General features: G+C 40.9%; 1 protein-coding gene across 5 annotated transcripts in view; it reads left to right on the top strand.

The window, feature by feature from the left end:
* The window catches only part of MTCL3 (MTCL family member 3), a 32,399-nt gene extending 17,975 nt beyond the window's left edge, over positions 1 to 14,424 (top strand). The window contains exons 5-7 of one of the 5 annotated variants that reach the window (XM_075748037.1): positions 10,984 to 11,055; positions 11,684 to 12,850; positions 14,145 to 14,424. In XM_075748037.1, the coding sequence (XP_075604152.1) occupies positions 10,984 to 11,055; positions 11,684 to 12,850; positions 14,145 to 14,255 (1,350 nt within the window). In that variant the 3' untranslated portion in view covers positions 14,256 to 14,424. Of the gene's footprint in view, positions 1 to 10,983; positions 11,056 to 11,683; positions 13,245 to 13,756 lie in introns of those variants that run through there. The other 4 variants (XM_075748036.1, XM_075748039.1, XM_075748038.1 and 1 more) reach the window with 4 other exon arrangements.
* Positions 14,425 to 14,430: the final 6 nt, after the last annotated feature.

Raw genomic sequence — 14,430 nt, 5'->3', positions numbered from 1 at the left:
ATCTTTTTTTTTTTTTTTCCCCCGATAAGAAAGAGGCAGCCCAACTTAATGTTTTGTTGCAAAAGCTTGATAATTTTGTGTTTGTCTCTAGTGCACTTAAAAATAAAAGAAAGTACCTTGTGAGGGAGAAACCAAAAGCCAAACCCCACCTGGATCTGAATCTGGTGAGGGACGTTAAAGGGCAACAAGAAGAGCTGCTACGGGTATATCAGCAGCAAAATGAAGATGAGGGAAAATGTGTGCACACTGGTGAATGGTGCAGGGAACCTCTTTCTTAACATTCTCCTAGACAAGCTGATGAAGTATGAGCTAAATAACTGGACAGTGACGTTGACTGAAAACTGGCTGATGAACTACCACGCTCAATCAAACAGTAGTGATGAGCAGCACAAAGTCCATCTGGAGGTTGATGACAAGCAGTATATATGTCAGGAAACAGTAAGGGCCAGCTGCTCTGAGGGACTAGGAGCCAAGCACAGTAACACAGAATCAGTGAATGGTAGGGGTTGAAAGGGACCTCTGGAGATCATCTGGTCCAACCCCCCTGCTAGAGCAGAATCACCTAAAATAGGTTGCACAGGATTGTGTCCAGGCAGGTTTTGAATATCTCCAAAGAAGGAGACTCCACAAAATTTCTGGGCAGCCTGTTCCAGTGCTCTGTCACCCTCAAAGTGAAGGACCATAGGACAGGGGCCCCACCAGCCAGGACCCAATTCAGCAGTACCTCAGGCGTCAACACTTGGCCAGTTGTATTTAACATTCTCATTACTGACCTGGATGAGGCCAGCAGGTCAAGGGAGGTGATCCTTCCCCTCTGCTCAGCACTGGTGATGCCACACCTGGAGTGCGTACAAGAGACCCGTGGACATACTAGAGCAAGGACTGTGAAGACAATTAAGGGATTGGAGCATGTGTCAAATGAGGAGGGGCTGAGAGACCTCGGACTGTTCAGCCAGATGTTGGGGAGCAGCAAGGCCTGGCTGGTCCCTGTGGGATAGGGAGTTTGGGAGGATAACACAGCCAGCGGGGCAGGGGTGTTGCCAGCCAAGGCCCAGTCCCACAATACCCCAGTGGCGAGAGCAGGGCAGACCCAGAGATCACAGCCAGGTTCAAACAAGAGTCCAGGTTTACTGGGCAGGTTCATGGTGATGAGGCAGGTCTGAGGTGAAGCCGGGAAGCCAATCCACAAGTGGATCGACAGGTTCCATGGCTGGGCACAGGAACAACTGCGATGGAGATCGGTTCTCCTCTCACATAGCTCACAAGCAGGACCTGAAGCCCCCTGGGCTGAGCTGAAATGGGGCTCCTGGGCCCATAGCAGGGTGTGTGGGGTGGCCCCAGGAGAGGCTGGTCAGGACCACTGAGGCCTGTGGATGCCCTCTGGGTCCTGACAGGAGAAGAGGGGGAAGCATGTGTGTGGGGTGAATCTCATCAATGTGTATAAGTACCTGATAGGAGAGTGTAAAGAAGAAGGAGTCAAACTCTTTTCAGTGGTGTCCAGTGACAGGACAAGAACAAACCTTTTTGTAAAGGTGGTCAAATGCTGAACACCTTGCCTCCATCCTTGGAGATATTCAAGACCCCACAGGACATGGCTGAGAAGCCTGCTTTAGTTGCCTCTGCTCTGGGCAGGGGAACTGGACTAGATCTCCAGAGGTCCCTTTCAGCCTCAGCTGGTCTGTGATTTTTCTCAGCTCTGTGGTCTGTACTTGTTAATAACAAGCAGAATATAATTTCACATTTTGTGTGGAATCAATACTAGCCAGGAACAAGAACACCAGGCTTTTGGTGGTTGTTCACTACAACCTAGAGGTTTATTTTTCACTCACTGCAGTGTTCATAATATCAAGAAATGCAACTCCCTGGCATTTTAGCAGATTCAAGATTTTATAAGACTCCACAGTTAAGAGTTCCAAGCACAGCATTTCTTATTTTGAAGCAAAGGGTGGTGGATTAACCTTTTAGATGTGCAAGTGTATTTTTCTGAAGTGTTTGTTTCTGCTGAGATGTTTTAATGTATTATGTGATTTTTTCCCCCCATTGCTAGTATTAATAACAGCATATATTGAGATGTGTAGAATGAGACCTGTGGATATCAATTCTATTTTGCTTTGTCTGATCCTAGTTGTATGATTGTGTTAATTGACTTTGGCTATCTCAGCAATGAATCCAGGTTAGGAAAATAACCAAGCTCTTTGCTTAGGTCACAGATGAGTACTTGCACTTAGAAGGTATTTGCCATGCATCTGTTTCCATCAGTGTTGTGTGTAATAAGAGGCTTCTACCTCCCTGTAAAGCATGACTGATGACGACATCCAACTGGCCTAATTACCAGGGGTGTTTTATATTACAGGCTTGGCTGAATTATTTTAATTTTTACAGATGCTAGCAGTTTAGATCTTTGATTAAATGATTAATTAGAAGCACCAGTTACAGTGCCCCAGAAATAATTTTGAACTGGAACATTGCCTTGATAATACACAGACATAGATACACTCAAAGGTTCATTTTCCTTGTGGTATGCTTCTAGGAGTATTGTTGCTGAGTTCCCAAACTTTGGTCAGGTTTCATGCATTCAGAAATTATGAAGACAGAGCTGTATAACATGATCAACTAGTCTGGCCTCCTGAATAACATGGGTCATAAAATAACCCCAGGAATTTTAATTAAATTGATGCCTACTTTTCAGAAAAGGGTGCTGGTCTGTGTTAAAAATTGACAGCTGAGAACAGTCTACCACAACTCTTCCTGAACTGTCCCAGTAACAGCTAAAAATTTGCACCTCCGTTCTCATCTGAATTTGCTGAAAGCTGGTTGCCAGCCAAGCAATGTATATTCTTACTACCACGCTAAATTCAAGAGTCCGGCATCAATGCTGTGGTGTTTTGTTTGGGTTTTTGTTGGGCTTTTGGGGGGGGGGTTGTTTGTTTTTTAATCTGCATGCTTAGGGTTGATATCATGTAGCCATCTTAGGGTTGATATCATGCAGCCATCTAAAAATTAAACATTTAACGTAAGTTAGGAATTTAGCCTCTTCTCCCTTAAAGGAGAAGATGGGCTCTACTTGGAAGTGATTCATTCCACTTGTCTGAGGTTGGTTTGACGCTGTGGAGACGCACATCCCTTTCTAGTTACTGCACAGGGAACCTCAGTTTTGGCATCTACATCCTAGCACTAAATTAAGCCTTTTGGTCACAAAATTACACTTGGACATTATTTCAGCAGATTATCCTCTGTGACCCTGTAGTCTTTTTCAGAGATGTGGCTCTTCAAGATACCTTCTCTATTCTCTAGACTGTTTTCCTATTGTCTTAGCATAGCTTTGACTCCTTGTTCTTACATGTGTATGTTCTCATTTAGTTCATATTAAAGCAGATGATAGTATTTGCACCAAAGTTTGTATCAGTGACTGTCCTTTTCAGTATCTAACATTTCTCCAACCTTTACTCTATCGACAGTTTTTATCGAATATTATTTTATGTTTTTTTCTAGGCAGTGGCAAAAAATGTTAATTAGTGTAGGACTAAGAATTGATTCTTGTGTGACCCTGTTAGGACTGCTGTGGCATTAATCTGCAGGGGATCTATCTGCTGGCTCAGTGACATTTATGATAAATGCTGAAGAGTTGGCTGTTTGTTCATGATAGCTAGTTTAAAATGCATCCCAGTGATCAAATATCTATAATGAGCTGAAGACTGTCAAACTTCATTTCAGAATGAGATTTTTCACATTCCTAGCAAAGGAAACCATGAAGGTTTTAAAGACAGCCTAAGAGTCACAGCCCCATTCCTTTGCTGGGAATAAGCATTTCACTTTAGAAGCTGGGCAAGTTTTCTTTAGGAGGAAGAGTCATTATTTAGGAGAACAAGGCATAGGGGTCAGTCACAGTTCTTCTGAGCACTTCTGTAGTCAGTGCAGCTGCTGGACACTCTGCTCCAGCCAGCGCTGCAATGTTCTCCTTCCCTCATCTCCATCTTTGCATGGTAGAAATACCAGGAAAAGCTCTGGGTCCAGGCTTGTGGGAGAGCAGACTGGTACCAGACAGAGTGAGAAAGGTGGGTGTGGGGATGTCCAAACTGTGCTTTACTTTTCCAGAGCTCTCAGCTTTACATGAGCTGCTCAACAAAACTTAGCTTAAAACTTAGATTTAAGGCAAGATCACACTGGTATAACTTCAGAGCACTGCAGACTCTGATCCTCTGTTTTCAATAACCGAAGTTCCCAGACACCTTTGAAACTTCCCCATATGTTGTATTATGGAAAATATTTTTCAGCCAATTTACAAACTGCTAGCTTTATAATAGAATTTTCCCAAGTAAAATCAGACAAAAAAATGAGGTGAAGAGAAAAAGAAGACCCCTCCTTGTCAGAGGACAGAGTGGTGATTGCTGACGTGTAAGAGATGCATTTGTTTCCCCCATTAACAGAAAATCTGCTCACTGCTCAGGCTTCTAAACCAAGTGCAGATTTCAGAATTTTTCCTACCTTAATTCATCTCAAATTTTTACATCGTCTCAAATGAACTCTAAAATCTGATTTTTTTGGTGAGATGTCCATGTAACTGGAGGTGTTGCCTGAGGTGCACAGTCTCACACGCCAAGCTGCAAAGCTCCTTTCTCTGCTTTGTGCCTACAAACCTACAGAGATGTGCATGTTCTCGATGCTGCCCTACCCTGTGAATCCAGGTGGGGGTCTGTAAGAGCTGCCTGTGCAGTTAATACAACTCTTCGATATGAAATGAGCTTGAATGCAAATGCATGTGTGTGATCAGCCCATAACTTTGCAGACCTGGCTTCTGTATACATTTCCAGCAAGCAGTGTAAAGGTGCACATTGTGTGCAGAATTGTTCTTATTTTCCTTATTACTTTTCATTTTCAGACTAACCTTTTTTGTTGCGATTAGATAACTATGCTTTGGTTTATATATATGCATTTTTGTAACCGAGGCAATGAACCTAATCTGGTTGCTTGCACTTTCTCTTTCTCATGAAAATTTCTTTGGAATCTCTTCTGAGATATTCTTCGAAGAAGACTGAAAAACTCTACATGTAATAATAGGTGTGAGAAAGAAAACTATTTTTAGATTTGGCAAAACCCATAAGTATTTAAGTCATAAATGCCATATCCATTTCTGTGACTGTGATCATTGCTATTGTTACGTGGTGGTGTTTTGAACTATGTTGACATACTGTCTGTCCTACTGGCAGTCCCAGATAAAGGCTGGGACAGTGCATTGTACTAGGCATTGTGCAAACCCTGACAAAAAGATTGACTGTCTTCTCCCAAAAAAGTCAAATAGCTGAGCTGACGAAAAACCAGCAACTTAGGAAGCCCTAGAAAATAGATTTAACTAGCATCACTATGCAACAAAGTACCTTATTCCTACACTTTCACTCCAAGATATTCATGTTATTCTGAGATTTGTTTTTGCATTTCAGGATTAGGGAGCTGAATGTAAGCTGACTGTGATTGCTGTGTCCGTAATGAGGCCTAGTTGGATAGTGCTGGGGAACTAAGCATGTTCAGCTCTTCCATCTTTTGAAAGGTTCAAATGGCAGGAGACCTCTTCCTCTTCAGAGAAGTTGCTTCCACTGTTTTATGATATCCTGGTGGATGAGGGAGTGTGCAGTCACAGAAAGCAAAGTGTTACAGTTTGGCTGGCTATTTGACCAGGTCACATGGAGAGCTTTGAAAAGGCAGCTTTCATCTTCTACTGCTCAGGATTTTTTTCAAACAAGAAAAGGAAGAAAGCAAATGTAATGGAAGCATAAATGTGTTGCTTCACTTAATGCATTGCAAGGAATGCTTTTACCTGGCTATACCACAGAGTTATCATTATTGGCTCTAGCAATGTGGTTTCAGTTCAAAACGCAAAGGGTTTCTCTAGATAAAGTGCAAATGTCGTGTATCTTTTCTCTCCTTTTATTTTTTCCTAATGTAATCGGCAAATGAATTGTGGCAAAGGATCTGAAAATTATAACTGAAACAACTCCTAAATAAATGCAGATGAAATCATACAAATATTGGAGGGCAGGTCCTCTTTTCTCTTCTGCAATATGAAGACATTCAAAAGACTACAGATTACTTTCATTTTGTATAGTTCCTCAGCAGTGTTTTCAAACACACCAATTTTAATATGAAGAGAGCATTGCTAAAGCTAGTAGAGCTATGCTCAGGGGTACGCTTCATGGACAGGGGTGCTGTGCTTCTTTGCATTTCACTTATCCCCTGCTTTTTCTTTCCTGCCTTAATTTTGCAAGCAATACTGAAATACTCAGGACTCCTCCTGCCCTCAAATGGGGTGGAAGGAGTAAAGGGTTGTATCATTCTATGTACTTGTGCCAATGACAGACAAAGCCAGTGTCTTGAGTTGGTTGCTGGCAAATTGCACTGATAGAGCTGCAGAATAAGGGAGACATTTTAAACACAAGGATTTCTTTGAGGAGAATGGGCATTTTCAATTTGCTGACATGGATAGTGTCCATTTAGTTTTTACTACACATTCGAATACATTGAATTAGAGTCAGTAAACTAAAAAATCTGTCTTGCATCTGTTTTGATCCAGCTCCACAAGCTAATCGACCATATCGACTGAAGGGAAAATGCAGAGAGAGTCTTAGGGCAAATTTCCATTTCCCTGCTCACTGTCACTCTGTGCCACATAGAGGCAAGTTTGTGCAGCCCAAAAGTTGTTCAATGTTCAGCAGCTTTTCAGGACTGTGAAGATGGTGTTAGGTTTGCTCTGATTTTCAAAGCTCTGCAGACCTGTCAGCAGTTGGGAGGCAGCTAACCGTAACTGCAAACAGAACAGTTGCGTGCAGATGAGAAGGTTCAGCTGCAGCTGTGGAGGTTCATGAAGCTGCATACCCTTTGCCTTAGCCTGCTCTGTGAGGAGGGATAAGGGCTGTTACGGGGGCTCTGTGCACCCATAAATCCCTTTACATGTCAGGAATTCCTCCTGTGGTTGCCTATATTGATTTTTAGATCATATACCCCCAGATCAGGCTTGAAATAAACCTAAGTGTTTTTAAAAATCTTGGTATGTTTTGCTTAGGGCTTCTTTATTAATTGCTGAGAGATTTACCGTAGCTTTGGATCAGGCAGTGAGAATTTGAATTCATTTTACAGCTTTCCTGCTCAGTGGAGTGTGATGCTATTATTTCTGCATTGTGTTATTCTCAGAGAAGATTGCAGGTCTTTTTATGCCGGAGAAGCACAGAGCATCACAGGTGATGTTAGGACTGCACATTTGGCTTGCATTTTAGGGCTGGCAAGAGAAGGATTACACCATCTGGTCTTGAGAAGTGCTTAGCATCTCCAGCAAGACATTGGATAAACTCCATTGAAGGTCACTGGAGAATTGATGCTGCTGAACATCACAACAGAATTGCCCGTTGCATGTCATCCAGTGTGCGTACAATACGAACATTATCTGTGGTCTTATCTAGACTGTGGAAACTTCTCAACTTGCCAGAACACACATGCAGCCCCATGTGTGCTGGCTACAGTGAATGCTAGAATAGTCAGGTCAAACCCAGTTTTACCTCCTAGTCTTTCAGAGTTAAGCAGAGATTATACAATATAATGATATATGCCCCAGTTGCTGGTCTTATTATCCCAAGTGCTGTTGAAATATTTCATTAGTACTTGAGCAGTTTAGCAAACTCCTCATTGTAGAAACAGTATTATATGTATTTTTTTGCTTCTTTTCTCCTGCAGATGGGTAACTTGGTTCAAGGTTATTAAAACTGTAATACTGTCTGGTAAGCATTACTCATCAGAGAGTTTCTGACTTTACCTTTGTCTTTTTTTAACTCATAACCATTAGAGTGATCTGTATATGGTTTTTTAAATTATATTGAAGAAAAATTATCTGAGCCCCCAAATTATCCTTCACAACAAACTCTCAAAACCAATTCTAGAATATGATGGGCAGATTTTTTTGCTACAATTGAGACAACAGCAGAGGTGGCTTTTAGTGGCACTACAGTCTGCTTTGTGGTACACTGTTGCATGGGAAAAGGATCAACGAGTGGTGAATTATATTAAAAGATGATCTAACACAAAGGTTTTTTAACAAACAGTTTTTGTACATGAAGGTGGCTGAATCACTCACTCGCCCTGTCTAACATTTGTTAGTATGTCAAAACAAGCAACGTGCAGACAGTTTTAACAGTATCCAGTTGCAAGGATAATATGAAGATTCACTTGCAGGAATCTGGGTTGCTATTTTTGGTTTTGCCATATGTTTATTTGAACTTATTTTTCCTTTTTCCATTTTGCTTTGATGAATTTGTTTTCATTAGCAGCAATAAAACGTTTAATGTTGAAAACTGGATTGGAAGAGTAGACTAGTACAAGGCTTGAGAGAAGAGAGTAGCCACTGTAAATTGTGAAATGTACCTCTAAAAAAACTCTCAAAAATTTATTATTTATAGCAGGATATACGGCTTGATATGTGACATTCTTTGTTCAGTATTATTGCCTCAGTGCCCTAACATGCTATGATTTTGCAGATGTCATCTGTTAACTGAGATGTGCAAGTGAGATCTTAGCCTCTAGTGATCAGAAATTGTCTCATGGTGTTTTTCATAAGAAGAGAGATCATACCGATTCCAGCTAGGCCTAATCCACTTACCCAAATCATCGTGCTAATTGAATTGTCCATGTTCTTTGTTGCTTTCTGCTATAAAGTTTTGTTGCTAAACACCATCATTTCATTGGTGAATAATACAAGCTCTGTGCATGGTTTGTTGTAATTCAAGCAGAGCAGAAGGGAAAGTAGTGCCTAGTCATTACATTACAACTATTTTCTTTTTGTCACGGGAAACTTTTTCATATAACTCTTATCTTCTGAAAAGTTGCAGGGTGCACAAGAAGTTGCAGCTCAGCATTTCAGAACCTCATTATATATGGAGAGATGCTGAGCTCGGCAGGGTGAATAGAAGGCATTTAGGTAATCAAGCAGAAATATAGTTTAACTATCCCTTAGTTATTTTATCCGTGGGTGGTATCAGCAAGAATCTGGTGCAAGGAGAAGTTTGCAGTGCTAACTGATTTGAAAAGGATTTTTTCAAAGTGAAAATACATAGCGGTGTAATTAATGGTAATACAGAGGAGGAAGCTGCTCCTCTGAAAGTTTAACGTTTTATAAATTTGCCAATTCAAAAAGAAAAACAACAAAAACCCTCCACATGTATATACACCATTTCTGCAATTCGATAACTGATGGGTGACCCTGGAAAAAATAATTGTGTTTGCAGACTGGATTCCAAAGTTGTTGGCTTTATATTTAAAGGGAAAAGTGAGTTAAATTAACTAATTCTTAGGTCTTTTCTGAATTCCATTAGAAGCCTGTGATTCACAGCTATCCAGCTATCACAGCTAATGATCTTTGATTGGTTTTATTGTTTTGTCTACTAAGAGCATTCAGAGTTTCTGCGAGAGGCATAAAAATTTTAATTCTGGTTCTCAGTGGACCCATCTGTGAATTTTAGTTCTGATTCTGAATCTGAAGTAGTTTTTCTTAATTCTTGCATAACTCTATAGTAAATTTGAGCAAAAAACCTCATGAGAAATCATCTCTTGTAGTTGCTCAGATTTATATGCGAGTCATTTCTATGTCGTTTGAGTGTGATCAGTCCACAAGCTTAGTATTTGTTATGGGCATGATCTGCAGAAGAAAGAGAACAATTGGTACCAGCAGGTGAACAGTGCACAGAATTGTTATGTACAACATACTTGCCCACTGTACTCTGTTCCTTGAGGATTATGAACATATTTTAATTCCTACTGTGTGGAACTGGATGGCTTTTAGATTTAGCTGGATTCTCCCCTGGCTAGTGCAGGGAAATGCACGTTTCTCAGCAGCACAAAGGATCCTTCTACCAGAGAATAATCAACAGAGGGAGATGGTCTTGGTTGTATCACTGCCCTGCCTCAGGGCCTACATTTTACCTGGGGAAGATAAAAACTGGGAACAGCTGCAAGTGGGATGTTATGTACTAATATATTCTTTCACTCGCTTTCCTCTCTCCTGCTGTTTTCTTGATGATCTGTATTGAGTGTTGACAGTGGGATGGTTGCAGTTGTTTTCCACTGCTACCACTTGCCCACTAAAGAAATTTCTACTGTCAGCAGTTATGAGATTTTTGCTGGATGTGCTAGTAGATTTCGATCCCAGTGCATCCTGCTCTAAAAGCAGGAGTTTCTTTTCTACTCTGGCTACATAGCAGATGAGAAGACAGCAAAGAAGCTTGCTCGTAAGGTGGTGCATACATGTGTTTGTGTGGTGCTGTTCTTAAGCTAATATGCTTTATTTCTCGCTAGGACTTTGTAGTCTAAGCAGTTTTAAAATGTATTTACTTGAATATGTTCTGAAAACAGGACAAACCTAGCGACCAGATCTATGTGTGAGTTTGTCTGCCCAGTTTGTCTACAGTGTACACCTACAGAGCTGTGATGGCAATACACTGCAAGCTCGAAGCCTGTGGGTGGGACACAGAGAAAGGTGTGCTTGCAGGTATACACTCAAGTCATCTGATGGGATCTCAGTGACACTGTTTCATGTAGCTTGCCTACCACAAAGGTGAAGGCTACATGTCTGGCTAGACACATCTTTAAGTGCCTTGGGCCCATTAGGATTAATATCAAATGGGCAAGCTGGGTTTCACTGCTTACCTCTGCTTTCCCATCTGTAAGTTACCACTTGAGATACCTGCTTTTCTACCTCTTGCATGTGTTAAACATTCATTATGCGCTACTCTTAAAAAGCGTTGAATAAAAAGGTAACCAGTACTTTACTTGTATAACATTGCTGTGTCATTTTTGGGCAGCTGTGTCTCCCCTCTGTATTTGGTATCTCAAAGATTACAAGAAATTAATTCCTTTATCGTTGCATTTGACTTGCTGTGTTTTAAAAGAGTGACTGAATTGTATACCTCTTTCGTGAACCATTCAGTGCATCTCATTTTGTTGTTGCAGCAATCATTGAAAAGAAGAGGGAGCAAAGACCTACCAAAATCAGAAAAAAAATCACAGCAGACACCAACAGAGGTATGTTGGAATAACTGTAGCCTGGATTCCCATGTGGAAGCTTCAGGGACACTGTGGATATGATGTACATGGTTTGTGGATTTACACTTTGCTTGCTTGTTTGCTTTGCTCTTTGTTTTCTTATATGCTGCAAAAGGGAGAGCTCTTACCCCAGATCTGTAGCCGGGCAACACAATGTCAAGGACCACCTAAACAAACCGCTACAACAGAACCCACCAGCATTCATGTACTCTATGTTTTAGGCAAAATAAGTAAATGGGAGCACCAGTGAAACAAGATTGTAGGCCCTTTGTGTGCTGACTTCAGGATTTTTTAACACTGTAAAGTCTATTACAGTGTTGCAAGCCTAGAAAATATAAGGATTTTTTACAAGCCCCACCCCCACCATGTATTTTCTGGGGACTGTGCAAACGTTAGTCGCAAGTAAAATAGTCTTTTCCCCTCTTTTAAATTTAAGTATTTATTTCTCTCTCTTGAATTTATTGATCAGTGAAAAAAAGATTGCAGGAAAATCTCTTAGTATCTAAAGCTATGTACCTGTGGTTGTTAATCTTGTAATTCAAGACCATCCACTGGAGGTCTCTTGTTCTACATCAAGTTTCTTCAAATACTTTTCTTTTTTTCTAAGGAGGACAATGAAGACCTGAAATGCCAGCTACAGTTTGTCAAAGAAGAGGCAGCCTTGATGAGGAAGAAAATGGCCAAGATTGATAAAGAGAAAGACAGATTTGAACATGAGCTGCAAAAATATAGGTCGTTTTATGGGGATTTGGACAGTCCCTTGCCAAAAGGTGAAGCAGGTGGGCCACCTACCACAAGAGAAGCTGAACTCAAGCTTCGATTGAGACTTGTGGAGGAGGAAGCTAACATTCTTGGGCGGAAAATAGTGGAACTAGAAGTAGAAAATAGAGGACTGAAAGCAGAACTTGATGATTTAAGAGGAGATGATTTCTCAGGGACCACTAACCCACTTCTGGGAGAGCAGAGTGAATCCCTGTCAGAATTACGACAGCATTTGCAGCTAGTAGAAGATGAAACAGAATTGCTGAGGAGAAATTTAGCTGATTTGGAAGAACAAAACAAGCGCATAACAGCTGAGCTGAACAAATACAAGTACAAGTCTGGGGCCCACGAGAGCTCTAGGCACCATGATAATGCCAAGACAGAAGCATTACAGGAGGAGCTAAAAGCTGCACGAATGCAGATCAACGAGCTGAGTGGCAAAGTCATGCAACTCCAGTATGAGAACAGAGTCTTAATGTCCAACATGCAACGCTATGACTTGGCCTCTCATCTTGGGATCCGTGGCAGTCCCAGAGACAGTGATGCAGAAAGTGATGCGGGAAAAAAAGAGAGCGATGATGACTCCCGCCCCCCTCACCGCAAAAGAGAAGGCCCCATCGGTGGGGAAAGTGACTCTGAAGAGGTACGCAACATCAGGTGCCTGACACCCACGAGGTCTTTCTATCCGACACCATCCGGGTGGCAGAAGAGCTTCACTGACAGGCAGCAGATGAAGGACATTCGCTCTGAAGCTGAGCGGCTGGGCAAGACAATAGATCGCTTAATTTCTGACACAAGCACCATCATAACAGAGGCGAGAATTTATGTAGCTAATGGGGACCTCTTTGGACTGATGGACGAGGAAGACGATGGCAGCAGAATACGCGAGCATGAGCTTCTGTACCGGATCAATGCACAGATGAAGGCCTTCAGGAAAGAGCTCCAGGCTTTCATTGACAGACTTGAAGTTCCAAAGTCTTCGGATGATCGAAGTGCAGATGAACCTTTGTCAGTGAGTCAGGTAGACTTTTACTTATTACAGCCTACAGGTAAAAAGGCTCTGCCAAATGACTTAAGCCTCAAATTTGATGTATGGCACATCATTAAAATTTTTTGTTCTAGACAGTGGACAAAAATCTCTATTTCTTAAATTATTTTAAATTGGCCATATGAGACCTTGTTATACCAATGGGGCTGTTTGTGAACAGTGAATAAGTCTGGTCTCCTGGAAATTAAAAGAACTATGCTCTAGGAGGTGGAAGATTTTACTCCTTTCTGGCTTTGCAACTGCATTTGCCAGAGTTGTGCCTTCATTGCCAGTAAAGGCAGTGCAGACAGCATTTTTGGCACATAAATGACATTATTTTCTTAGTGGTTGCATTGCTGTTAAATGAATAAAAAGAAAATCTTATTAATTTTAAAAAGGAGGAAACATTAAATTTCCAAAATTATAGACAATGTGACAAATCACAGAGAAAAATACACCATGCAAATCTACTTTACAGAGTCACAGAGCCACACTGTAGTGTGAACGTTAGAACTGTTGTAACTGATTGTATCTTGTTGAAGGCCTACGGGTCACTGCTTACATGCAGCAGTGGCTAGCATTTCTTCTTTGTAGTTCATTTTTACGCAGAATTGTTCCAGAGAGGTTTTGGGGAGCAAATTCCTTGCTCACTCAAGATCTTTTGCCATGAAAAATGAAAATTACTTACCCTTATCTTATCATGCAATCCTATAGTTGGCAAATCTTGTTATTGCTCATGGTATTATCCAATGTTTTAATAAGTCTCTTGCTGTGCTAATTTACTTTGTGCTGTCCTGCTAGTTTACAGTCAAAGTAGTTGCCAGGTGAAGCTGAAAGCTATTATTTCTTATTCCTATGCTGACTAATTAGTCTTTTGTTTCCTTGTATCAGAAAGTCACAGACGCAGTGAGTTTAAAGCTAATCAATTACTATTCACGTATTGCATGAAATCAAACAGAAAAGGCATTTAGCATGCTCACGTTCTGATGTAGCAATAGCTCTGAGCTTGTAGAGCTCCCATTAGCTTAAGGGCAGAGCACTGCATGGGCTTCTGCAAATTTAAAGCAAACTAATTAGTATTTTCTCTAAAAAAATAACAGCAATAGTTAAATTGAACATTTCAGGGCTTGACCATGCAGAACTCCTACTGAAGTCAATGGGAGATGGGCACTCAGTCCCTCCACAAGCATACTCTGATTCACTATTTATTTTGTTGAAACTTTGGACTTGCTGTTCCATTAATTGACTGTTCTCTTTGTCTTTGTATTTACTTTCCCAGATGTTCCAGCCTATCATTTTACTTATTCTCATCCTTGTATTATTTTCATCCCTTTCATACACAACAATATTTAAACTTGTCTTCCTTTTTACACTGTTTTTTGTACTGTAAGCCATTCATCATTTACTGTTCATTGTAGTATTATTTTCAGTTTATTTTGTCCACCCTCCAAGATAAGAAGTGCAAGAGACATAGTTTCTGTAATAGCCACTGCTGTAAAAACACTGAAGACTACTTGTTTGCCAGAACCAAAACAAAACCAAAAAAACCTGCAAAATATACCAAA

The sequence above is a fragment of the Balearica regulorum genome, chromosome 3 (assembly GCF_011004875.1).
Source record: "Balearica regulorum gibbericeps isolate bBalReg1 chromosome 3, bBalReg1.pri, whole genome shotgun sequence".
NCBI lineage: Eukaryota > Metazoa > Chordata > Aves > Gruiformes > Gruidae > Balearica > Balearica regulorum.
This window is presented reverse-complemented; position numbering and strand designations above follow the sequence as displayed.